General features: G+C 43.1%; 2 protein-coding genes across 13 annotated transcripts in view; one reads left to right on the top strand and one right to left on the bottom strand.

The window, feature by feature from the left end:
- Nucleotides 1-24,421, top strand: part of VPS54 (VPS54 subunit of GARP complex) — an 89,198-nt gene that overhangs the window by 59,858 nt on the left and 4,919 nt on the right. For 2 of the 4 annotated variants that reach the window (XM_084823267.1, XM_084823295.1), the window contains 7 exons: nt 480-585; nt 5,576-5,663; nt 6,022-6,143; nt 7,224-7,304; nt 9,133-9,240; nt 10,190-10,284; nt 21,560-22,718. In XM_084823267.1, coding sequence (XP_084679393.1) covers nt 480-585; nt 5,576-5,663; nt 6,022-6,143; nt 7,224-7,304; nt 9,133-9,240; nt 10,190-10,284; nt 21,560-21,665 — 706 coding nt within the window. In that variant the 3' untranslated portion in view covers nt 21,666-22,718. Of the gene's footprint in view, nt 1-479; nt 586-5,575; nt 5,664-6,021; nt 6,144-7,223; nt 7,305-9,132; nt 9,241-10,189; nt 10,285-16,118; nt 16,771-21,559; nt 22,719-24,421 lie in introns of those variants that run through there. The other 2 variants (XM_084823278.1, XM_084823286.1) reach the window with 2 other exon arrangements.
- Nucleotides 22,712-24,421, bottom strand: part of UGP2 (UDP-glucose pyrophosphorylase 2) — a 52,335-nt gene continuing 50,625 nt past the window's right edge. For 6 of the 9 annotated variants that reach the window (XM_084823344.1, XM_084823371.1, XM_084823355.1 and 3 more), the window contains exon 10: nt 22,712-23,697. In XM_084823344.1, coding sequence (XP_084679470.1) covers nt 23,590-23,697 — 108 coding nt within the window. In that variant the 3' untranslated portion in view covers nt 22,712-23,589. The remainder of the gene's footprint in view (nt 23,698-24,421) is intronic. The other 3 variants (XM_084823324.1, XM_084823316.1, XM_084823308.1) reach the window with 1 other exon arrangement.

The raw sequence follows: 24,421 nt of genomic DNA, 5'->3' as shown, positions 1-24,421 counted from the left end.
TTCCCCTTTTACCCCGGTGTTTGTTGGTGATTATGTCAAGCCTCTGCAGCCAGAACATATAGAATTGTCTATACTGTTGGCATTCAAAAGTCATTGCAGCATTACACTTGGTTGAAATGGTGTTGCTCTCCAAATACTTGTTTATCTGTTGTGCAGTAGAAAATCACATCTTTATACTCATTAAAAGCACATTAATTGTTGGTACTTGTTACTTTCCCTAAAAGACAGTATTTCTCTCTCGCTGACCATAAGCTAGTCCCATAAATATGAGTGGGACTTTCCCATTTAATTCAATGACACATGGACTGCATTCACCTGGAAAGTAAAATGCAATGAGACATTGAAAAAACTGGCAGGCAGTGTCACTGGCAAAAAAGTAAAAGTGAGAAGGAAATAGTCAGCATTTTAGAGATGTTGATTTGATGACTTGCAGCCTGTTATATGGTCTGAAATCACATGTTTGATTCTTTGACTTTCAGGACAGTATTGTTGTTAATTAGAATCATCCTCGAGTACTGCCAGTGTGTGGATAACATACCCTCCATAGCTACTGACATGCTTACTCGCCTGTCTGATTTACTGAAGGTACAGCTCCCTTAGATCTGTTGTCAAATGCAAGAAACATACCTTGCATTTTTAAATGTGGCTTTTGCATAAATGCTTAATGAATCTAAATATGCTTGATCAGGAACACTGGAAAAAATAGCTTAACTATTAACTTCATAAAACTTGTATAGGACTTTGAAATCTTTTCAGTGCACAAGATGAAAGGTCAGAAGAAAGCTTTCTGTTCATTTGTTCGCCTTGTAGGGTACACCCCTTCATTATGAACTCCAAAGTCATTCCAATGATCATTTTGTAATTTTCTCTCAAAAATCATATGCAGATGTCCTCCTCTGCCTAGCACATATTGGTGGTAGACAAATTATTAGATTTCATATTGGTGAGCTGTTCCTTCAATATTGGAGTGTGTGGATCATTAATTTGTGTGCACCTTCTAATGAAGCACTGCCAGCTGGGCAGGCTTCATTAGCAGAAATTAAACCATAAATAAGTAAAAATGAAGAGCGTCATAATCCACAGCTAAACAAACTGAAAGGCTCTGCCTTGTTCTTTGAAGGACATATGACTCAGTCAAACTGATAAATAGTGATAGGAAAAGGAGAACAAGTGTTTTTTTTACATTTCAACAGTCGTTTTGTTCATTAACTTCTAACACTGATTTCTACAAATATTCAAGTGGTGTAAAATAAACAATATTGCATATCATGTGATTACACTGTCTTTCTTAAGTGTTACTTTAATCCGACATTAACAAGTTCATAACAATTGCTTTATGTATTTAAAAAACACACATTTCATACCACTTTCTATTTAAAAAAATATAATAATCTTAAAGTGGTTCCCAACATTAAAACTGTATCTGAACACCCAAGTGTTGAAAGCAACAAAGCATATTAAAAGTATCTCAAAACATAGGCGTACAAAGAGATATGTTTTTAATAACCATTAGAAGCACATTACTGTTGGTGCCTTTTGAATAATAGGGAGGACATTCCAGAGAGTAGACACTACCACAAAGAAGGCCGTCTTCCATTTTGCTGCCAAATGATACACCATAGGTTGAGGCATATTCAACAAGGCCCCCTCTGAAGATCTTAAAAATATAGGTCTACACAAGCCTTTCATAACTGACATGAAAACTGACTGGATCGTAAACAAGCAATTATTACTGGAGTGGTCAATCAACTTCCTCAGTCTTTTTTTAGGATGGACTTTTGCAGATGAAAATTAAGTCTTCTTACAACCCTTAATCCTCTGCATATGTTAAAGTCTGATGTATGGTGAAGTATTGGGACAATGCTGGCCCATCCCACCCCCGAGCCTACACACTTAGAGCTCAAAGTTAAAAGGCTCATGATTTAACACCATAAGGCCAAGCTGTAAAGAGTGTATGGGTGGTAGTGCCTGTGTGCATTGGGTTTTACATGTGTAGACCTCTATACAAGCATGAAGGCTCATGAGATCCCAAACACCCCATTGCACATTGGATTGGACTGCCTGCACAGGCTCATGAAACACGCATGTAAATTAAGAAACAAATGAAGTTCTTCTTTGTGTTCTCTGTGCATCATACATATGGGCTCTGCGCCTGCACTGAGTCTCATTCGGGAAGTTTCTATAGCTGAGGAACGTTTTGGCAGGAACCCTCCCCCACCATCCACTGTGCATTTCCAGGGGGTTCCCGCCCGTTCACTCAGTTCTCTTTCAACCGTCATAGTGGATAGTCTTCTTAGGCGCTTCTTCTCTGTTAAGAAAGAGAATCGCAGTGTTTTTTCCTCTTTGCTGCCACTGAGGACTTGTGTTTTTTGTGTTCTGTGTCTTCATAGTCTCCCCCATCTCATCGTCATTCAAAAAATAATAATTCTTTCTTCGTGGTTTGTCCTCTGTCTACTGTGGCTGCAGTGTTGCTTATGGCCACAAAAGCACCATTTCATAGGTGTGTCAAATGTTTCATCATCGGCACCAACATGTTCCAATTCCGGGTCCTCCCCTTCAGGCTGGCGACCGCCCCAAGAGTTTTTACAAAATATATGGTGGTTGTGTGCGTGTATCTGAGACTACAGGGCACCGAAGTTTATCCTTATCTGGATGACTGGCTCCTTGTGTCTGACTCCAGAAGGGATCTTTATCGTGCTGTCGAGATTGCTCTGAACCTTCTGGGTGCTCTGGGCCTTTATGTCAATACAGAAAAATCACCTTTGGAACCTACTCAGCATCTTCAGTTTATAGAAGCACTACTAGAGTCAACAGTTGCATGTGCTTTCCTTCCTCGAAACCGACAGCATCAGCTGGTTACTCTCATGAAGACTGTTTTTCTTCAAAGACGGGTCACCGCTCGCACCATTCAGATCTTACTGGGTCATATGGCAGCTGCAGTCACAGTTGTTTGATGGGTGAGACTTTGGATGCAACTGTTACAAAACTGGCTGCTCCGAAATTTCGATTCCACCTCAGATGCTCGACGTGGTTGACGATGTGCTGACATCCCTTCTTTGGTGAATGCATCAGTAGAACTTGAACCGAGGCATGCCTTTCATCCAACCACTTCCTACACGAATTTTGATAACAGATGCATCTCTCTCCCGGTGGGGACCACATTGCAGTCCATTGCAGACCCAGGGCCTTTGGTTCACAAAAGAAAAGAAGTGCCACATAAACTTCCTAGAGTTTCTTTCGGTCCGTAAAACGATGCGAGCTTTCGAACCCTATCTTCAAGGTCGACATGTACGAATCCTGACTGACAATATGACAGTCTTGTGGCACATCCGGAAGGAATGCAGGACGCACTCTTCCAGACTTGTGAACCTCACCCTAGACATTTTCTAATGAACAATGCAACGGGGCATTTTTTTGAGTGCTCTTCACATCACGGGTCAAGACAATGTTTTGGCAGACGCCCTAAGTTGGGCTTACCAGTCACCTCACAAGTGGCAGATGTTGGCTTCCATTCGGGATTGTCTCTTTCAGAACTGGGGCCGTCCCTCAACGGACCTGTTCATGACCCCAGCAAATGCCGTGTGCCCTTACTTCTGCAGGAGAGCGGGGATCGGCTGATCATCTTTCGGCAATGCATTCCAGATAAACTGGCGAGGGGAACTTTTTTATCTGTTCCCACTGTTTCCTCTTCTCTCCAAGGTACTCCAAAAGATAGCACGATTCTACTGTGTCTGTCAGGACGACAGTTCTGGTGCCTCCCGCAGGTTCCAGAATTGATTTTTCAGGACCAAGGCAAGATTCATCACCCTGATGTTGACACTCTGCAGTTAACAGCTTGGGGGATTAGACAATAAGTATTTTTCTTCAAGTTCTACCTGGGGTTCAGGCAATCCCAGATGCTGCTAGGAAACTGGCTACCCGTCGGTCCTATGCTGCGAAGTGGTCTTCCTTCGTGGATTTTGCAAATCTTTATGCGTTCGATCCGCTTCATGCATTGGTTGAGAATGTTCTTTTCTTTCTACATAGTTTGTTTCAAAAAGGTTTAAAACTTTCATCCATTTGAGTTTATTTGGTAGCTCTTTATTCTTTCAGAGGGCCAGTTCAGGGTTTCTCCCTTTTTACTCACTCTACTGCTCGTCAGTTCCTGCAGGGTCTAAAGAACTTGACTCCTCCAGTTCGAACTTTGGTCCTGCAATGGAGTCTCCCTGTTGTCCTCCATGCCCTCCTCTCAAAGCCCTTCGAGCCACTGGCCACATCAGACCTGCACCTGTTATCGTGGAAAGTTGCCTTCTTGGTCACTATCACGTCCTCTCGATGTGTAAGTGAAATCTGTGCCTTGCAAGTGGATCATCCCTACATGATTTCCCATAAGGACAAGGTTGACCTGAAACCAGACGTTGACTTTCTCCTGAAAGTGGTCTCTGATTTCCACGTCAACCAAACCATCTCATTACCAGCTTTCTTCCCAGACCCTTCTTCTGCCCTGGAGAGGAAATTGCACGCTCCCGATGTTAGGAGAGCATTGGCTTTTTATAAATCCAGGACAGCACTGTTCTGTACCACACAATGCCTTTTCCTTTGCTATGGGGGCTCCTAGAAGGGTTCTCCTGTGTCCTCCCAAAGATTAGCTTTATGGATTGTGCAAACCATTGGGCTGGCTTATGAATTATCTGGGTTGGAGTGTCCGTCGTATGTCAGAGCGCACTCTACTCGAGTAGCCACGTCGACAGCCTTCGCAAAAGGCTTACCGCTGTCGGACTTATGCAGGGCAGCAACTTGGTCGAAACCGTCGACGTTTGTGAAGCACTAGAAACTCAATGTCAAAGCACATTCCAACTGTGCATTTGGGTGAGCCAGTCTGTCTTCAGTCTTGGCATAAGACACCTACCCACCACTGGTAAGTGAGCTTGTTAATCACCCCATATGTATGATGCACAGAGACCATGAAGAAGAAATGCAGGTTGCTTACCTGTAACTGTAGTTCTTTGAGTGGTCATCTCTGCATTCACACAACCCTCCCACCATACCTGCTTCAGTGTCACTGTCAAATTCATTGTTGGTACCAAGGCATGATTGGTTTCCCTTGGGTCCAAGGCCTCATTAGGTGGTCGAAAGGGAACTGAGGGAACGGGCAGGAACCCCCTGGACATGCACAGTGGATGGTGGGGGAGGGTTCCTTCCAGTACGTTCCTCAGCTATAGAAGCTTCCCGAATGAGACTCAGCGCAGGTGCAGAGCAACATATGTGTGAATGCACAGATGACCACTCAGAGAACTACAGTTACAGGTAAGCAACCTGTATTTTTTTTATATAGCTGTTACCAATTTCTTGAGGTCAGGTACAATTAATATCAGGTTAACTATGAAAACCAAGAAAGTGTGAGCCATACCTAGCTTAAAGTAGCGTGTCAACATTATTAGGTTTAGTGTTAGCTTTTCAACTCAATAACCCACTAAATTTTTGTTATGGCACAGTGACTTAGGAGGGTGAGAAAATATGCTTAGCACAAATAATTCACTCCTTACTTTGCACATAGGTCTTGTGTGACTATTTACTTCCTGCCTTTCTCAAACAGTATTTCAACTCAAGAAGTTGTCAACTAGTGCTTGGAGCAGGTGCGTTGCAAGTGGTTGGCTTGAAAACAATAACTACAAAAAATTTAGGTATGGATACAATTTTCAACCTGTCATGATCATGGAAATTCCCTTTAAATTTTCAAGGGAAACTTACCCACTTCTCAGCCTTTGGGGGATATATTCTGAGTTTTGGCTTGATGTAATGGTTTTCTTGTGACTTTGATCTGATTTTTTAAGTCAACTGCCTTCTGACTAAAATAGTTCTTTCAGTTGATCATTTGTGTGCTGGTCATGCCATCAGTGAATGTCTAAAATAGAAATGATTTTCTCTAATGCAGATTGCTGTGTGTATATTCTATTTATAGCTTACCCAGGAAAAGTTCTGACAGTATAATAATAGTTCTTCTGTGTTGTGTTTTTCCTACTTTCTCCTCTTTGTTTATAGCCCTCTCATCACGCTGCCTACAGCTCATAGTACATTACATTCCTGTTATCAGAGCTCACTTTGAAGTTCGTCTGCAACCCAAACAGTTCAGCATGCTTAGGCATTTTGACCACATTACCAAGGTATTTTTCCAGACATTTTGTGATTTCAAATGTCTGTTCTTTGATTATTGTGTATTAAAAAAGTACCTCCAAACATGCATGCATTCAGGGTTCCCAAAGTGTGAGGCTAAACAGGCATGGGCAGCCGCTTTGGTGCTTTAAGCCTAGAGGTGTATAATGGATACAGAGTAAGAATCTCCCTCTTCCTCAGTGCAATATGACTGGCCATTTGCCCACCTTTGTTCATTGACAGTGCTGGGAATAGTTGGTCCTTAAAGCATGCTATAAGTTCTCGTGACCGATTTCCTTTTCTCCACAATAAATAGGCATCCATAATTCTGCTTCCCAGAGACTAATATCCCTGGTCTTCTGGCGAGAAGGACTCCCAGTAGCCTCCAACAGATTCTCGTTGCATTGCAGTTCGGAAAAGGGAAAAAGAAGCAGAAATTTCTGCTGCTGTTTCTTTTCTCCAAACTGCATTGTAAGTGAAAGAAAATTCTGTCTTTCTTCCAAGACTTCTGTGCTTGCTGGAGGGATCAAAGGAGAAGCACAGTCTTGTTTCCCTTGCATGTAATAAGGGAATAAGATAAGAAACTCTGCTGTATCTTTCCTTCTCCAAACTTCTGTGCAAGTGAAGGAAGACTCCCCCTCTGCCTTGTAGCCCCTCCAGCAAGAGTATGGGACTCGGAAGAGAGGTGGGGATTTTTCTCATTTGTGCGAAGTTTTGGGAGAAAGGTGGAGTTCCTTCTCCTTTGTACAACAGCTTGGAGAAGGGGTTATGAAACTGCCCCTGTTCCTTGCCTTCTCCAAACTGCAGCGCAAGTGAGCAAAATCCCTGACTCTTCCCAAAGCCCTCTACTCATTCCAGAGGACTAGGGGACAGGGAGTTGGTAGCAAGGAGGCTTGGCTAGTAAACTAATCCTATTGCTGTGCCCCATTTGAATAAGAGTTTGTATTACTCAATAAGAGGCGGGGCTGTGAACATCCACAATGCAGTTGCTGTTTGTTTTTCTTCATGCCTTCTGGGTATGCTGATTAGGACATAATCCTTTGCATAAATCTAAATAATAATAAATAAATCTAAATAATTTTTAATTCCAGGATTACCATGACCACATAGCTGAAATTTCAGCAAAGCTTGTAGCCATAATGGATAGCTTGTTTGACAAGCTGCTCTCGAAGGTAATGATTTCTGGATAGAATTATGCTTCTTAACTATTGTTTAAGTTCTTCATTTTGTACAGAATTCCAAAGAGCGACGTGGGATGTATTTTCTGTGTTCAGATAGTTCAGTTCAGGTAAACTTCCTCAGCAGAGGATTCCAGAGGATGCTTTCTGTTAGTCTTTATAAAAGTGCTCCCATACTGTTCCTTCATGCAGTATGATGCTAACTAGATACACTAACAGTGCAATCCTATACATGGATCACATCAGAGATATGCCAGTGCAATGGCCACTCTGTCCTGAACATTCTCAGCCTAGAACAAGAGGGGAGAAACAATCTGGCTGAAAACATACCATGGAGCAGTGATTGCCACGCATCCAGCATCCATGGCAACAGCACCAGTGCCCATTAATCACAGGCTGTTGTGGCAGTGATGCCCCCATGCCATGCAGACATGGAGAGAGCCAATACATTAATGTCAATAGGGACCCCCAGGACAGTCTCCTGTCCTATCCCACACACAGCATCCCCACATCAAGCCCACATATCCCTGCAGCCAGGAGTTCAATTTCCCTTATACCACACACTGCTCACAAGCCCCTACATAGCTCCCTTGACAGGAGGGCTGCAGAAAGCAGAGACACCCATATTTGGGACAAGGGTAAAAGGTCAACTGAAAACGCAGAAATTACTGTACCAACTCTGTTTGTACCACAACTAGTTCGGAGCCATAATGGATAACTATCCCCAGGTGGCTAATTTCTGACCTTCCTGATAGGAAAGCAGGGCACTTTGGGAGACAAGACTTTTCTTGGGGTCTCTTGGACAATCGGCCTGGACGTTGAGCTCAATGTCACTTGCTAGTTTTAAAATAGCCAATGGGGAAGTTTGGTCTGAAACTGCCCCTTCTGGGTGGTGTTTTAATTGCTAAAAGCACACAGGACAGATAAAGACATAACTCCTCCATGGAACGGTGAGGCTTCTTCAACCATCACCTTCCATCTGGAAGGGGAGTGTGTTGTGACTGCAAGGGCAATGCTTGTGAGGCAGCTCCTCCCAGGGCATATTTGCTGATCTGTGGACTATGACTGGATCCAGTATTCTCCCATGCCATCTGCGGAGTCTGTTTCAAATGTATAGATATTTTGGGTATCACAGTATAGCCAAAAAGTGGCCATCACAGCTTTGTTAAGAAGTTAATATTAAACTGAACCTAAATAATCTTAAATCCAGGCATTCCAGGTCTTGACTTGTGGTTGAGTATGAAAATGAGTCAGTGGGGTTCATGTATACCAATTTTGCCTCTTATGGCACTGATTGTATGTTGATTAAGATGTACACAACCAATGTCGGGGGAGAATTATCATTTGTAGATTTGTGTGTGTGTAATTATGACTAGGGCTATTTTTTTGCTATGAGCCCATGAAAATGGAACTCTAGAATCTAGTATAGTCTAGATCTAGTATAAAAAGAGAATACCCTGGAAAATATTAGCTGTGGGGGAAAATATTATATTTCAGGCATAGGGAAGTTGGCACAAAGTGAACACTAATAACGTTCTTAACACAAATTAGGAGGTTGCACGTGCGCATGCACCCACACATAGCACAACTGCCAATAATTGACCAAGCAAAGAGGTGCTCATAAAGGCTTTTTCTATGACTTTCACTAAATAAGGATTACACAGTGGAGGAAGACCCTCAGGGATCATTGCAAAATACCCTAGCCTCCAAGGCAAGGACCAGTACAAGTAATTTCGGGCTAGTGGGTACATTACAAAACAAAAAGTAGTAATCAAGATTCAGAAGGCACATATAGCAACATATTCCCTCTCTGTATTTCCAGTATGAGGTAAAAGCACCCGTTCCTTCCACCTGCTTCAGGAATATTTGTAAACAAATGGCAAAGATGCATGAAGCAATTTATGACCTTCTTCCTGAGGAGCAAACACAGGTGAGCCGTTTTGAGTGGTTTGTCCGTCTGTCGCTGCTGTTGTACTGTCATGCATATGCTCCCAATTGTTGAAGAGACATCTGAATCCCACAAATGACACCTCCACACAAGAAGGATCACAGCTCACTTTAGGTCAACTAGGTCTTAAAGGCTGTGCCTAAGTAGACTTCTGCTATATTACTGAACAATATGTAACTCATAATAGTATTTATTAGTATTATTTATTTATTTACTTGGAGTATTTTTGTGCCCCTCCTCAGCCAAAAAGGCTCCCAGAGCAGTTTATATATAATCAGTTAAATAAGGCAATCCCTGCCCACAGGCTACAGTCTAAAAAGACACAACACACAAGGAAAAAGGAACAGGAAGGGAAGCGGGGGGGGGGGGGGATTCTTTCATCAGCACTGACGGAATGGCCCTGCTCTCCCTCTCATCTCCCTCAGTACAGCCTGCTGGCATGGCTGCTGCTGGTGACAGAAGGAGCCTTCTCGAGGGAGGCCTTTCAGCAGAGCTCTTCCATAATGGGAAGAGCTTTGCCTAGTCTGAAATACGGCTGCAAGAAAGTACTCAGTTATGGAATCTCTCTCATGCTCTCTTTAAATACAAAGTAAAGTTGCTCTCCAGTTGTAATTGTAAATTCTCTGTCTCATTAAATCTGCTTTGTGTGTTACAGAGGGGTATGGCCACTAGTGGAGGGTGGCAGTTGATTCCAAACAACCATGACTTATGGAGTAGCCCTTAGTTTCTGAGCTGGTGAAAGTGCACCAGGGTCCTGAATGGGAAGGTGACTATGCATATTAAATTGAGCGTTCTTTGTAGTCACTCTTCAAGGGAATAAGAGTTTTATACTATAAATACTATATTTTAGCAAGAACACCTTACTAACCTTCTTACCTTGTTAACCTTGTTAACACCTTCTCACTATAACATCTTCTATATTATCCTCTAGATGTTGTTTTTAAGAATTAACGCAAGCTACAAATTTCACTTGAAGAGGCAATTGGCCCACTTAAATGTAATCAATGACGGAGGACCTCAAAATGGGTATGTTACACACACTGTTATATTTTTTGGTAAGCTTCTGTGCTGCGATAGAAAAGCAGCAGCGCCTTATGCATTTACTCTTTTTCTCTTGTATTCTTCTCTAAGAGAACTGCAAAATGAGGTAAGCAATGCTTGCTGCCTCCCCTCCCTCCGTAGGGGTGAGGGGCAGAAAGCACTGCCCTGACTTTGATTTTGCTTTGTGATGTTGTAATATAGCCAAATCTGGCTGGGGATTACTTCAGGAAGAAGACTCTTTAAAAAGGAAGGCACTGCAGCTGCTCCTTTCCTTGATCTGTAGCTTTGGGGCTGCATTTCACCATCTAGGCCTGGGTGAGGAGAGCCCTGCCCCTCCCCACCCTGACATTTGGAAGACCTGGCCCTAGAGGCCTCTTAAGGTGTGGATAGGGTATTTCCTCCCGGCCTGACAGAGGCCCCAGAGCAGCAATACCAGCAGCAGATCAAACAGCATGCTCTCCCAAGAAAGGTGGGAGAGGCTATTTATTCCAGCTGCCCCAGTTCTCACAGTACTGCCATAGTCCAGCAGAGGTAGACCTGGAAGGAACAGCCTGGCCTTCACTGTCTTGGTATGGGTGAAAAAAACCCTGCCTTCCTGGGACTTTTGAAATCCCTGTCAGAGGCCTCTTAAAGGGTCGGGTGCAGTATTTTCCCCAGGCTTGATGCAGGTGGCAGGCTGCCAATGGTGGATTGATGCTGAAGGGGGCAATACCAAAGAGGAGTTGCCATCTTGGGAGAAGCATGAGTGCCAGGGCCATCTCATTTAACTCTTAGAAGAGGATGCAAAACTTTGTAATATTGAATCCTCCCTGGGAGGCATCGTGGCACTAGAAGTATAAGAAGGTAATAGAAGTATATTTTGCTGTGCTGCTTTTTAAGGTAACTGCAGTAGTGTGGTGAAGTTGCTGTGGCAGCAGGAAGAGCTTGAAGCCAAGAATATATTTTTGTATCTCCCCAGTGCTTCCCAAGTTGTTTCTCTATGCTTTGGCCTGTATTGTACAAGCATTTGCCTGGGAGATGATTTTGGTGAACACATGGAGAGTGATGAGAGTGTCTTATCAGGGTAGTTTCTGGTAGAGGGAAATATGTTGTTGGGGGACTGAAATGTCAGGTGAGAACAGCTATTAGGCATCTTATGCCTATTATTATTACTATTACTATTATTAACATTTCTATACCACCCAATAGCCAAAGCTCTCTGGGCAGTTTACAAACATTAAAAATGCAGTATACAGAGGTTAAAATCCGTGTACATAAAAACACACCAACAGACAATGTACACAAGACAACATATATCTAAAAGAACTTCAAGCAAGCAAGCAATCTCAAGCAATCAACCCTAACCATAAGACAATCCAGGATCGATTAAAACTCATCATATGCTACCAAATACCTGGGAGAAAAGTCTGAACTTGGTGCTGAAAAGATAACAATGTTGGTGCCAGGCGGGCCTCATCAGGAGGGGGGCTACCACCAAGAAGGCCCTCTCCCTTATTGCTATCTTCCAAGCTTCCCTCAGAGTAGGCAGTTGGAGGGGGATTTTAGATGTTGAACGTAGTGTTATGCCTATCCCCTGTTAAGGAAAAGGACCGTGGCTCAGTGTGGCCCGTGCTTTGCATGCAGAAGGTCCCAGGTTCAATCCCCGGCATCTCCAGGAAAAATTCCTGCCTGAAACCCTGGAGAGCTGCTGCCAGTCAGTGTCGACAGAGTCATCCCACCAAGTTTCAGTTTACACCTATCAAGTCATAATTTCCCTTCTGTATTAAGAGGTCAAGTTCGTTCTGTTTGTTTCCCATACTCTGGGCATTAGTATATAGACATCGAAGACCATGTGCTGTATAGTCTTGTCTTTCTTCCTACATGTGTCTGAAGACTATTATTAGGCACTGTTAGAGCTGTTCTCTCCATTGTGGTGTATGATCTTTCATCCATCGTTACCCCCAACTTTATGTCTCCCTCCCCTGTAGGATTCAGTTTAAAGCCCTCCTGATGATGTTCTTCATGCTGTGGCCAAACACATTCTTCCCACCCTTTGTGAGGTGCAACCCATCCCTTGCCAACAGTCCATCTTCCAGGAAGTATAGCCCATGGCCCCAGAATCCAAATCTCTTGCGCCGGCACCACCTTTGTAGCCAGTCACTCACCCAGCCAGTCATTTCCCTTTCTATCCCTCTTCTAAGCACTGGAAGGATGGATGAGAAAAAATATCTGGGCCCCAAAGTTCTTGAGTTTCTTTCCCAAAGCTTCAAAGTCTGACATGATTTCTTTGTAGCTCCACTTGGCGGTATCATTTGTTCCCACATGAATGAGAAGAAAGGGATACCTGTCAGTGGGCTTTATGAGTGTAGATAACCCTTCAATCACATCTCTAGTCCATCCTCCTGGGAGACAGCATACCTGGCGAGTCCATGGATCTTCGCAACATACTTGGGTTTCGATCCCACACAGCAAGGAGTCTCCCGCTAATACCTCTCTTCTCTTCTTCTTGTTGTAGGCCTTTGTTTCATCGCCTCTGCTCAACTGACCTTCAGCCTCTTGCTCGCTCTCATGCAGGTCCCCCTGTGATTCTTCCTCTGCAGGCTGTCCTCCAGTCTCATCCTCCAGTACCTGGAAATGGTTCCATAGTTCCAGTGCTTCCACTGGTGTAGAGTGGCTTCTAGTTCTTCTGCTCCTAACTGTCACCCTTTTCCAAGGAGTACTTCAATTTTCCTCACCTCAGCAGTTTCCTCTTCTGCCTCAGCTTGGTGTTGCTCTTCTAGCTTCTGTTCTTTACTTTGCTACTGTAGTTCCACCGTCCTGTCCAGGAACTCTTCGTGTTCTCTTATTCCCTGGAGGGTCGACACTCGCCGCTCCAGTCCTCTTACTGTTTCTTCCAACAGCGTGATCAACTTGCACTTGTTGCAGGTGTAGGCCATGTTGATCTCAGGCAAGAAAACAAATATGGCACAGACCTTGCAGGTCACCACCACTGGAGAGTCTTGTCCTTCCATAGTCTATTCCCTTTATGTTTCTAGCTTTCTGATTGTACTGGAATAGCCTGTGCTTTGTCCTCTATTCACCGGAGGTTAACAACACAGGCCCACAGGTATGGAAGTGTGTGTTACAAGAAAAAGAAATTTGAAAAAGAAAAAAATGTTAGGGGCCTCCCCCTTGACCTCCCCTGCTGAACTCCCCTGACCAACTCCTGTTTGCTCTCCCTGTTTGCTCTCTCCGATCGCTCACTCCCTGGGAGCTTGCTTCCTCGTATAGCCCCTAGACCAGCTGGAGCAGCTTCCTCTGCTCTGCTCAGCTAGGAGACAGGAAACAGATTATGATCTGTACTAGGACCATACAAGCTACTTAGGAGCAACGTCGCCTCAGTATAGACCTTGTCCATCAGCTCCAATTTCACTTCCGCCAGATAGTGATGTTTTTCAGCCGCCACCTTCAGTGCCTCCACACCCGCCTTCTTTACGACTGACTAGAGGCATTGTGGATCAGACTCCTCCTGATCGTCCTTTGCCACCTCTGCCTGTGCAGGAGCGAAGCGAGCAAGCGAAGGCTGTCACTCCGGGGGAGCCGCCCCACGATTCAGTGGAAGATTACCAGTCTGATTCCTCCTCTTCTCCCTCCGTTCCACCCTCTATTTTGTCTCCTAATGACGTGGTGCGTGTTGGAGATAGAGCCTCCCCTTCGGAGGGCATGGGCCACTTTTCAGAACAAGTGCTATGAATAGCACAGTCCTTAGGAATAGATGTGCAACAGCTGACAGAGAAAATTCAGGATCCAGTTTTTGATGCTGGGTATTCTGAGGCATTCCGTTTCTGCCAACCCTTCTGCAAATAGTGACGCAGACATGCCCCATCTATGGTCTGCCCCATCTTCTGTGGCCCCCACTTCAAAAAGATTAGAGTCCATGTACAAGGTACAGGAAAAGGATGGTGCGTTTTTTTTTCACATCCACGTCTGAACAGAGTAATAGTTGAGTCAGCTCAGGAACAGTCTCGGCGATCTCATGCCTCTCCAGTCGATAAAGGGGGGCACGGGCTTGACCTTATGGGACAAAGGCTTTACTCATCTGTGGCTTTGGGAGTTTGTGTTGTTAACTACCAAGCTATGATCTCCCGTTATCACTTATTTTAGTGGGAGAAGATGGACTTCCTGTGTACTTACCTGGCAGAGGACCAGAGGGAACTGGCCAGAATGTTTCAAGCGGAAGCGGTTAAACTTTCCCACCAACAGATTAATACCTCCCGTTATCAGGCAGATTGCAGTGTGAAGTCAATGGTGGGCTCAGTTGCACTACAATGTCATGTATGGCTTCATTCTGCTGGCTTAACACCTGAAGCCCGTTCCAGAATTGAAGACTTACTTTTTGATGGAGGAGGTTTATTTAATTCTAAAATGGATGACCAAATGGACTCCATGCAGTGAGATCAACGGCTAAAAAGATGGGAATCAGACAGCCCCAGCAGCAGCAGTCATACAGGTCTCAACACTGGTTTAGACAACAGCCTCCATATTATCAAAAGCAAGCTGCAGACCGTATCTCTTGGTACCAGTCACACCAGCAACAGTAAGGGAAGCAATACTCTGCTTCTAAGTTTTGTCCATCCTGTGCTAAGGCAGACACCTCCTCTAAATGGCATCTTTGACTCCGGGTTTGTTCATGTCAGTCCTCATCTTCCTGGTCTGCCATTCCACGACTGTCTATCCTCCTTCCTCCCAGCTTGGTGCACGATAACTTTGGACCAATGGGTATTGGCTATTGCCTGTCGCAAATACAAAATTGAATTCGATATCCTCCCTTCAGTGGGAGCTGTTCGAGTAACTCCACTGTCGACAGCGCTACATCTAAAAACAGAGTTCATTCTTTGGAAAGGAGACATCCAACATGTTTCCCCTGATCAGAAGAGCAGGAGTTTTTTCTCCCATTACTTCACGGTTCCAAAACAAGATGGAGGGCCTCATCCCATCTTGGATCTGTGCAAGTTAAAGAGTTCATCACACTGTGAAATATGGATTTCAGTTTACCCAGGACCACTCAGTTGATCAGGCTGAGAGGTTTGGGATCTTATGAGGTGGAGAAGAACACACACACAACCAATGTAGATGAAAGAAAAGGAGATTTATTGAAATAAAAGAAAAAAGCAAAAGTAGAACGTCCCCAGAGAGTTGCACGCTCTCTGAGGCTTAAGAGGTTGCACGCCTCCTAGTTACAAAGAAATCTCAAAAAGTTTTAGGCTTTCTGACGCTGAAGAGGTTGCACGCCTCTTAGATAAGAGCCCCAAACTAATAATCCTCAAGAAGTTGCGCCCTTCTCTGAGGCGTAAGAGGTTGCGTGCCTGTTAGGTAGGAACTTAGTTACCCAAATGTGGTGCATTAAATGACTAAATATACAGTTAGCCCCTGTTTGTTGCTCAGCTCCAGATCGGTCCACGCTGCAAATGGCCCACTGAGGCAATGGTGATACAGTGTCAGCCAGGCCCAAGCCTAAGCCTGCTGTCATATATCCTAAACCCAAATGGTTAAGTATGACAGAACAAAGATAACTGCGCCTTATCTAAGCCCCGGACAGTAAAATCCTTTCCTTGAATTTTACCCAACACATACTCATCACACACTATCAAGTACTTGGCCAGAGCGCTTAATAACGTGTCCCATGGATCGAGGGTACCATTGGTATGTGCACATACAAATGATCTAGATGCAACCACACCCCTCCTGAACAATGGCAGATTCAGGGGTTTTATACCCCTTTTTCCTCATTGGGGCTCATGAGACCAAAGAGGGGTTCATTATGGTCTTTGTTGATAATACATCATGTTCCCAATTTCCAGGATTGACGTTCGTTGAAGACAGACTGACATCTCCTTCCGACTCACCAACATTTCTCAAGGTTGCTTCTGTGGTCATAACGTGCTGTCTTCCTCTTTTATTGGCCCATTTCTATCTTCTGTAACTGATACTTTGGCAATCTTCAGCACATACCAGAGCTCCCCCGTTTGGCCTTCCTGCAATAAAGCCATTCATTCTCCACTCACACCTCCCCTTCCTGACCTGGGCTAGAATACTTCATATGCACGTGACATGGAATGGTTAAAAGTTAACCTTTTCACATTTCATGATGTTCTCAATGGACATGTAAATGTTTTGGGTTACAAAATACATTTCAGGATGTTTACAATTCAGGCTTGTATTTGGGGGTCAAACTTTGCATTCTATTTCTTTTCACACCACATTTGTTACATTGCAAAAAAACCAAGAGTACGCTGTGCCGCCTGAAGTCTACAAGGTAGACTTGTAGTCTGCTGTACTAGGAGCAGAAAGAGAAGTTATAGAAAGTTAAAGCCATCTTTATTGACAAAAATCAAGTAAAGGTGGATTTAAGAAATGAGAGAAAATAATAAAAGTGATAAGATATTAGAAGTAAGATATAAACTTAACTATTGAAGGGAAACATATGTAGATGTGAGGAGATATAGGGAAGACAACATGAAAAAATAGGAAAAATAAAATTACACTTTGTCAACACCCAAGAGATTCAGGATGACTGCACTGACAACAATTCTCCCCCTCCTTCAGAAGGACATCTGGTTCTCAGCAGTGGATCTCAAAGACACTTATTTCCACATAGCTGTGGAGGAGACGTTTCGGAGGTTCCTTTGTTTTGCAGTAGGACCAGATATGTTCAGCGTACTGCCTTTTCGACTCGGTACTGCACCAAGGATATTCACGAAATGCATGGCAGTAGTTTGCCCGTATCTGCGGCTCAAGGGAATTGAAGTTTACCCATATTTGGACGACTGGCTTCTGGTCAACTCTTCCAAGGAGGCTCTGGGTCAAGGCATTATAGTTGTCCTGAATCTTCTTGATGCTTTGGGTCTTTGTCTCAATGAGGAAAAATTGAGTTTATCCCCTACTCAGACTATAAAATTCATAGGGGCACTCTTGGATGCCAAGACGGGTCATGCTTACCTTCCTTGGGATCGTGTGGTCCAATTGGTAGATCCGGTGAGCGCTCTGTACCAAGACACGATGTTTTCGCACATGCCATCCAGTGTCTGTTAGGGCATATGGCAGCGACGGTGTCAGTAGTGGAGTGGGCACGTTTGAGAATGCAGCCCATGAAGAACTGGTTCATCTGAGTTTTCCACAATGAGACCGATGCTTGTCAAACCAGACCATATTGCTCAATCTCTTCATTGGCGGACGAATCCTCACAATCTCAATCAAGGCATTCTTTTTGAGATGGAGGGGGCTGTACATTCTTTTTGTACAGCCCCCTCCATCTTGAGTTCTTACCACAGACGCTTCTCTTCTTGGGTGGGGAGCACATTGTGGACCCCTGCAAATTCAAGGTCAGTGGTCAAAAGTAGAATGACGGGCTCACATAAATTTTTTGGAACTACTTGCAGTGTGGAAAGCGCTATGAACTTTTGCAACTTACTTCAGAGACAGGCACGTTCAAGTTCTAATGGACAGCACTTCTGTTCTTTGGCACCTAAACAAGCAAGGAGGCACCCATTCATCCAAACTGGTGGCGCTCACTCTCAGGATCTACAATTGGATTGTCCCTAGGGGTATGCGCCTCACAGCGATTCACATTGCAGGAGTAGACAACACTTTGGCAGATTCACTCAGTCGTACCTGTTGAACATCTCACAAGTGAGAAATACCTTCAGTCATCTTACACAAGCATTTTTGAAGGTGGGTTGAATGTGATCTGCAAGATGTTGTGATCAAGAGTGGGGGTGGGCCAGTTTTCCTTGGGAGACTCCTTTCTGCTTCATTGGAGCAGACCATTTTTCTATCTCTTTCCCCCCATTTTCTCTGCTACCGAAAGTGATTGCAAAGATCAAGGAGGAGAAGACCAACTGTCTGTTGATCATGCCATGGTGGCTGAGACAGCCGTGGTTTACTGTCCTGTCCGACATGGCCAAAGGCAATTTCTTTCATCTTCCACTCATGCAGAGCCTAATCTCTCAGGATCACGGGAGGATCTGGCATCTGAAAGTGCATACACTGAAGCTGATGGTGTGGAGGATCCATTAATGGGAGTGCGAGGATCCGTCCCTTCCCAGGTTCAACAAGTATTGGATACTATGAGGAGACTGGCTACCCAATGTTCATACAGTAACAAATGGACACCTTTTCAGAAGCTTGCAGAATCTAAGGGGTTTTCCCCATTTTCTTGTTCAATTTCAGATATTCTGTTTCTCCATCACTTATTTCAGAAGGGTCTTAAATATTCTTCGATTAGAGTTTATGCGGTGGCAGTATCAGTAATGAGAGGACAGAGAAAGGGATCTTTGGTCTTTACACATCCACTCACCAAACAGTTCTTGCATGGATTACAGAATGTAGTTCCTCCTGTGAGAGCGGTGGCTCCACAATGGAATCTTTCTTTGGTGCTAGGAACTTTTGATGTCAAAGCCGTTTGAACCTCTAGCTGCTATTGACATCAGTTTACTTTCCAGGAAAGTGGCTGTCTTAGTGGCCATCCCTTCATCTAGGAGAGCATGTGAATTGTGTGCTCTCCCTATTGACAGTCTATACACTGTATTTCATAGGGACAAAGTTGTCTTTCAGCCAGACATCACTTTTCTTCCAAAGGTGGTGTCGGACTTTCATATAAATCAGTCTGTTGTCCTACTGGCTTTTTTCTCCATCGTCAGATTTGGAGAGACGTTTACATAACCTCAGTGTCTGGAGGGCTCTAGCTTTTTACAAAGCCCAAACAATCCTTTTCATAAATCGCAGAAATTATTTGCCTGCTATGGGGGACCCAGTAAGGGTTTACCTGTTTCATCCCAAAGGCTGACTGCTTGGATAATTCAGACTATAAAATTCGCATACCAGCTCGCTGGTCATGAGCCAATGGTCCACAAATCCAAGCACATTCAACGAGAGCTATGTCGACGTCTACAGCCTTTGCCAGAGGGGTATACGTGGGCTTCCCCATTTAGCTTTATGAAGCATTACAAGATAGATGTGCACACACAATTGGATTGCATGTTTGGAAGAGCAGTATTGTCGTCAGTATTGTGATGACACACCTGCCCACCACTTATAAGTTGGCTTGTTAATCGCCCATATGCATGATTCACAGAGACCACAAAGAAGAAAGGCAGGGTCCTTACCTGTAACTGTAGTTCTTTGAGTGGTCACCTGTGCATTCACACAACCCACCCACTGTCCCCTCTTCGGTGTTAGTATTCATTTGACATTGATACCGAGGAGTCCTCGGATCCGAGACTGTATATGCGGTCTCAAGGAACTGAGGAGATTGGCGGAAGCCCATTTGGGCATGCACAGTGGAATGGCGGAGGAGGGTTCCTGCCAAAAACAAGGACTATAGTTACAGGTAAGCAACCTGCCTTTCCATTCATACTTGGATGGCTGTTTCCAAAAGGTGATGCTAGGGGATTTCTGCTCATCCCTATGGCATTTATGCTTTGGGATCCTGCAGGGTTGCATCTTGTCTCCCATGCTATTTAACATCTACATGAACCACTGAGTGAGGTCATCTGAAGTTTTAGACAGCAGTGCCATTAGTATGCTGATGACACACAGCTTTCTCTTTTTTATCAGATCCAGGTGAGACAGTGGAAGAGCTTAATTAGTGCCTAGGTGTGGTAATAGGCTTGAGAAGGACCAATAAACTGAAACTCAATCCAGACAAGATGAAGGTGCTGTTAGTGGGTAGCTTGTCTGTTTGGGTGAGTGGTGTTCAACCTGTTCTGGAAGGAGTTGTGCTCACTCTAAAGGATCTAGTTCATAGCTTGTGGCTGCTTACAGATTCATCTTAGTCATTAGAAGCACAAGTGTCTTCTTTGGCATAGAGTACCTTTGACCAGTGTAGGCTGGTATGCCAGCCGTAGAGACTATCTATTTTCAGTTATCATGCCCTCGTAACCTGCCATTTAGATTACTACAATTTGTTGTATGTAGGGGTCCCTTTGAAGACAATCTGGAAGCTTCAGTGAATACAAAATACGGTAGCTATGGTACTGCCTGAAATTGGGCATTATGATCATATGATTGTTCCTGGCGCTAGTGCCGCAAGGGTTAAACCATGGAGCACAGGTCCAGGGAGGCTCCCAAGTACTCCAACAGGTGGCCGCACAGTGATGGTATCGACAGCTCCTCCTCTGGCAAAAGGAAGTGCCGCGGCAGCCAGGCACATGAGGCTGCAGCCCCGTGGTGCGCCATTAAACCCTTTTTGTTGTTGCTTCCTTAACGGTTCAATAGCAGTGAGCTGAACAAATCAGACACTGCTTTTGGCAGAGGCCATGGCCAGTGAAGGCACAGTAGTTGTGAAGGGGTGGTCTTGATGCTGCTCCTGTTACCTCATTGGCTGTGTCTCAGCAAAGGCAGAATTTGGTTCAGCTCACTGCTACTCAAAACTTAAGTGAGAGAAAAAAATCATTTAAAATGGTGTGCCATGGGGCTGCACCTTTGCCTGGCTGGCTGCCACAGCATTTTGCCTCCAAGGTTAAAATAAAATAAAATAGAGGGCTGGCTTGCCGGGTCGTGGTGGCAGTGGGGTAGCCAGGGAAGCAACTTGCCCAGGCCCCCCTCAAAGCCAGCACCACCTCTGGTTTCTGGGTCCAGTTTATAGTGCTTGTGCTAACATACAAAGCTTTTCACAACTTCTACCCGAGCCCTGAAATCATGAGAATTCACCTGCTCCAAGTGTCCTCTCATGCTAAGGTATGGGGGATGGCTACTCAGAAATTGGCCTTTACAGTACCTCATTTATAGAATACCCTCCCCAGAGTGGTGTGCCTGATGCCTTGTTATCCCTTCAGTGCCAGCTAAAGACCTTCTTAGTCTCTCAAGCTTTTTAATCCTCTATATTCCTGCTGTGCTATGCTGTATTTTAGTTTCATCTTACTAGTTGTAAGTAGTTTCATCTTAGTCTGGATCTAACCCATTATATATAATATTTATATATCTTAGTATTTGTGTTTTGCCCATTTTATTTATAAATAGATGTGATATAGAAATGTAATAAACAAATAAAATTCAAAAGCAATTTTACTAACAACTTGCTCCATAGCAGATGGTAATATTCACTATCAGAATTAACTATGTTTCTGTGTTAGACTACATAGATTCCAGCACAGAATGAAAGACATCAGGCGTAGAGCAACAAATTGACCGCACAACGCACAGCTTGGACAAAGGGCTAAATTATTATCTAGTCTAGTGCTATTAGAGAGAGACAGGTTTAGATACACCGTGGCTTAAATGTTTTTATTTCTGTTTCAAATAGATTGGTTACAGCAGATGTAGCGTTTTACACTGGAAACCTCCAAGCTTTGAAAGGGCTTCAAACCCTAAACTTAAACATGGCTGAAATCTGGGAACAGAAGAGGTGATAATCTAGTGAGAGTTGCTTCTCTGCATGGGATGTTTCCTGCTTTGCAGAAGATGAATACTTGGAATCTAGAAAAGGAAAGTCTCTTGAAATGTGATGAAAGAATGACTTTGGGAAGAGTCCTTTAGCAAGGAAAGGAGTGATCTGTTCTTTGTGCAGTTTCTTCATTCTCTCTGGAACCAGGCTCAGGTTTCTTTGGACCAAATCCAAAAGAATACATAGCTGTAACACAGCTGTTGTCTAGAGAGTGCTCTGTAAATCTTTATATTAAAAAGATGCTTTGCATTTCCTCTAGTGCAGTGAAATTCACATGGTGTCTCACCTTTATTTAATTATGGTAGTTTGAAAATTCTTGCTGTTGAATTCTAGAAAATGTTTTCACTATAAAAGTATACTGTTAAATTATTTTTTTACAGATGTTTCTATAAAGTCTTGATTATTTACATAGATTTGGATTTGTTAGGGTGCATTCATGTTCCAAAATATTTCTTGAAATTGTTCCTCATATTGTCACCAGAGGACTATTTTAAATACTTCCCAGATCTTGAAAGTGAAGCTGTAGAGCTTGCCTCTTTTTCTTATAAAGGCAAGCTGACAAGACAGTTTGAACTGTTTCAGTTATGATGACATAGGGTGTGTAATTTTAACTTTTGAATACTTATAAGAACCCTTTCCATGGATTTTAAATCTGCGAGTTTCCATGTAATCCTTACCTCCCATTCCCACACCTGCCCATCCAATTAAAGCTATTTTAAAAGGTAAGTGTGTCGTCAGAACTACACCTACACGATCAGCAGTAGATGATGTATAACTTATGGAAAAATTATGCTACCTTTCAGGCTGGTACTTGCCTGTATTAAGTAATCAAGTGCCTGCGTATTTCACTTCACAGCATTTTTACCTAAACCCAGTGAGTGCCTATTCTCATGATGATTATGTACAATGATAGTCTGTGTTTTGTGTGCCTATGTTTTCTTCAAACAGGCATGCGTATTCTGTTAACATTAGCAGAACTCATTGTCAATCAAAATAAAGCTGTAAAAATGAGCTGTTTAAGAGACCACCGTCTTTAATGATGAGAGTACCACCACCACGTTTGGCTTTAATAACACTACCAACAGAAACCAATTATCCAAGCAGAGGGATTGATAGTCTTTATTTCAATACCTGTACAGATGTGGAATTTGTTTCCACGTTTATATTGACACATGATTTAATTGTAATGAAGAGGAGTACACTGAAGAGGTGATCTGTTCCACATTTAAACATATATTGGAACTCTTAACAGCTAAAGAGATAAGTTAGAAGATGTAAAGTGATTATAGTGACTGATGGATCCATTCCAATGTTTCAAGGTGTCTTTCTTTGGGTAAATAAAGGAGAGCAACAAGTCTAGCTTTAGAGCACAATAAAAGTGAGGTATTGAACTATCTGTGAAAAAGGAAGGGTTGCTGTGAGTAGTATACAGCTTGAAGTATGAACTACAGGAAGGTAAACAATGTTAACAGTTAAGTACTATTTTAAACACTTTACGTGCTTTAATAGCAAAACATCTGGGTGTTTGTTGTGGGTGCCAGTTATACTTCACAAAGTAGTTGTACTTAACAGTTAACAGCATATTGCTTCACAGCTTTTTTCAGTTACCAGCAATTCAAACCTTATTGAACATGACCATGTTAAATCCTTAAGAACTGCCTGCCTTAAGGCAAACATTATTGCACTTTAGATTTAATTGAACTGCAGAATCGCTTAAAGATCTGCATCTTTTTAAGTATTCTTTCACTTGAGAAAGTACAGAAAACTGCTTAAAAGTAATACTGTAGGTACAGTGACTAAGTATATAAACCCTCTGTGTACAAATCTAATACCTATGGGTTCTTCCATTTGTGAAACTGTTACCAAGAACTGCATCAGTTCACATCAGCTCAGTGGTCCAAGATCCGAAGATTGCCAGAGACTATTTTGTTCTCCAGTACTGCTCCTGGTGGGATATCTATCCTGTCACCATGGTTTGCAATAATGATGACTGTTCCCTAAATACAGAAAAATACATTTATGACTTTTTGAAACAGGCAGCTGTAGTGTTCTAGTGATATGTCTAAAGATTTGAATCCTTAAATTTGGATTCACTTTAGATTTATTCTGGTTTTGTAACTTTTGAACCAGTTCAGATAACAGTTGAAACAGAATAATTAGTACCCAAGTTTTCAGAGTTTGTTTGTTTGTTTGTTTATTGCATTTGAATACATGCTAAAAATATTTAACTGTAGAAACATGGTTTTGTAAACATGGAGTTTTCTTGCATTAATGCCACATCCAGAACGGTCAGTCATATTTGACAACTGCATGGATGCTTAATTTTAATCTCAGTATTTTCTAAAACTAGCAGAACAGGAATAGAACACACAATTTTAGCTTTTTTCAAGTGTTTCTATGTTGCCTTTCAAGCAGTGAAGAACTATAAATGCTATGACAGACTGTTGTAAAGCCACATTTTGATGCACAGTCCTCGTCACCCCATCTAAAAAAATACAAAAAAGCAACTTGCAACTGAATCCCAACCATGTTTATTCAAAAGTTAGACCCACTCTGTTTAATGGGAAATACTTCCCAACAAGCGTACACAGGATTGTAACCTAAAATGAGCAACCTAAAATGACCACCTTATGAGGAATGTTTTAAAGTGTTGTGGCTTTTTAATTTAGAATAAAAGATGGTAGGAGAAGGATATGACAGAATCGTTAATTTGGAGCACCC

The sequence above is a fragment of the Heloderma suspectum genome, chromosome 1, assembly GCF_057233095.1.
Source record: "Heloderma suspectum isolate Gila_16-S chromosome 1, 16-S_ref, whole genome shotgun sequence".
Lineage (NCBI taxonomy): Eukaryota > Metazoa > Chordata > Lepidosauria > Squamata > Helodermatidae > Heloderma > Heloderma suspectum.
The sequence above is the reverse complement of the archived record's forward strand: the minus strand, read 5'-3'. Positions and strand labels throughout refer to the sequence as shown.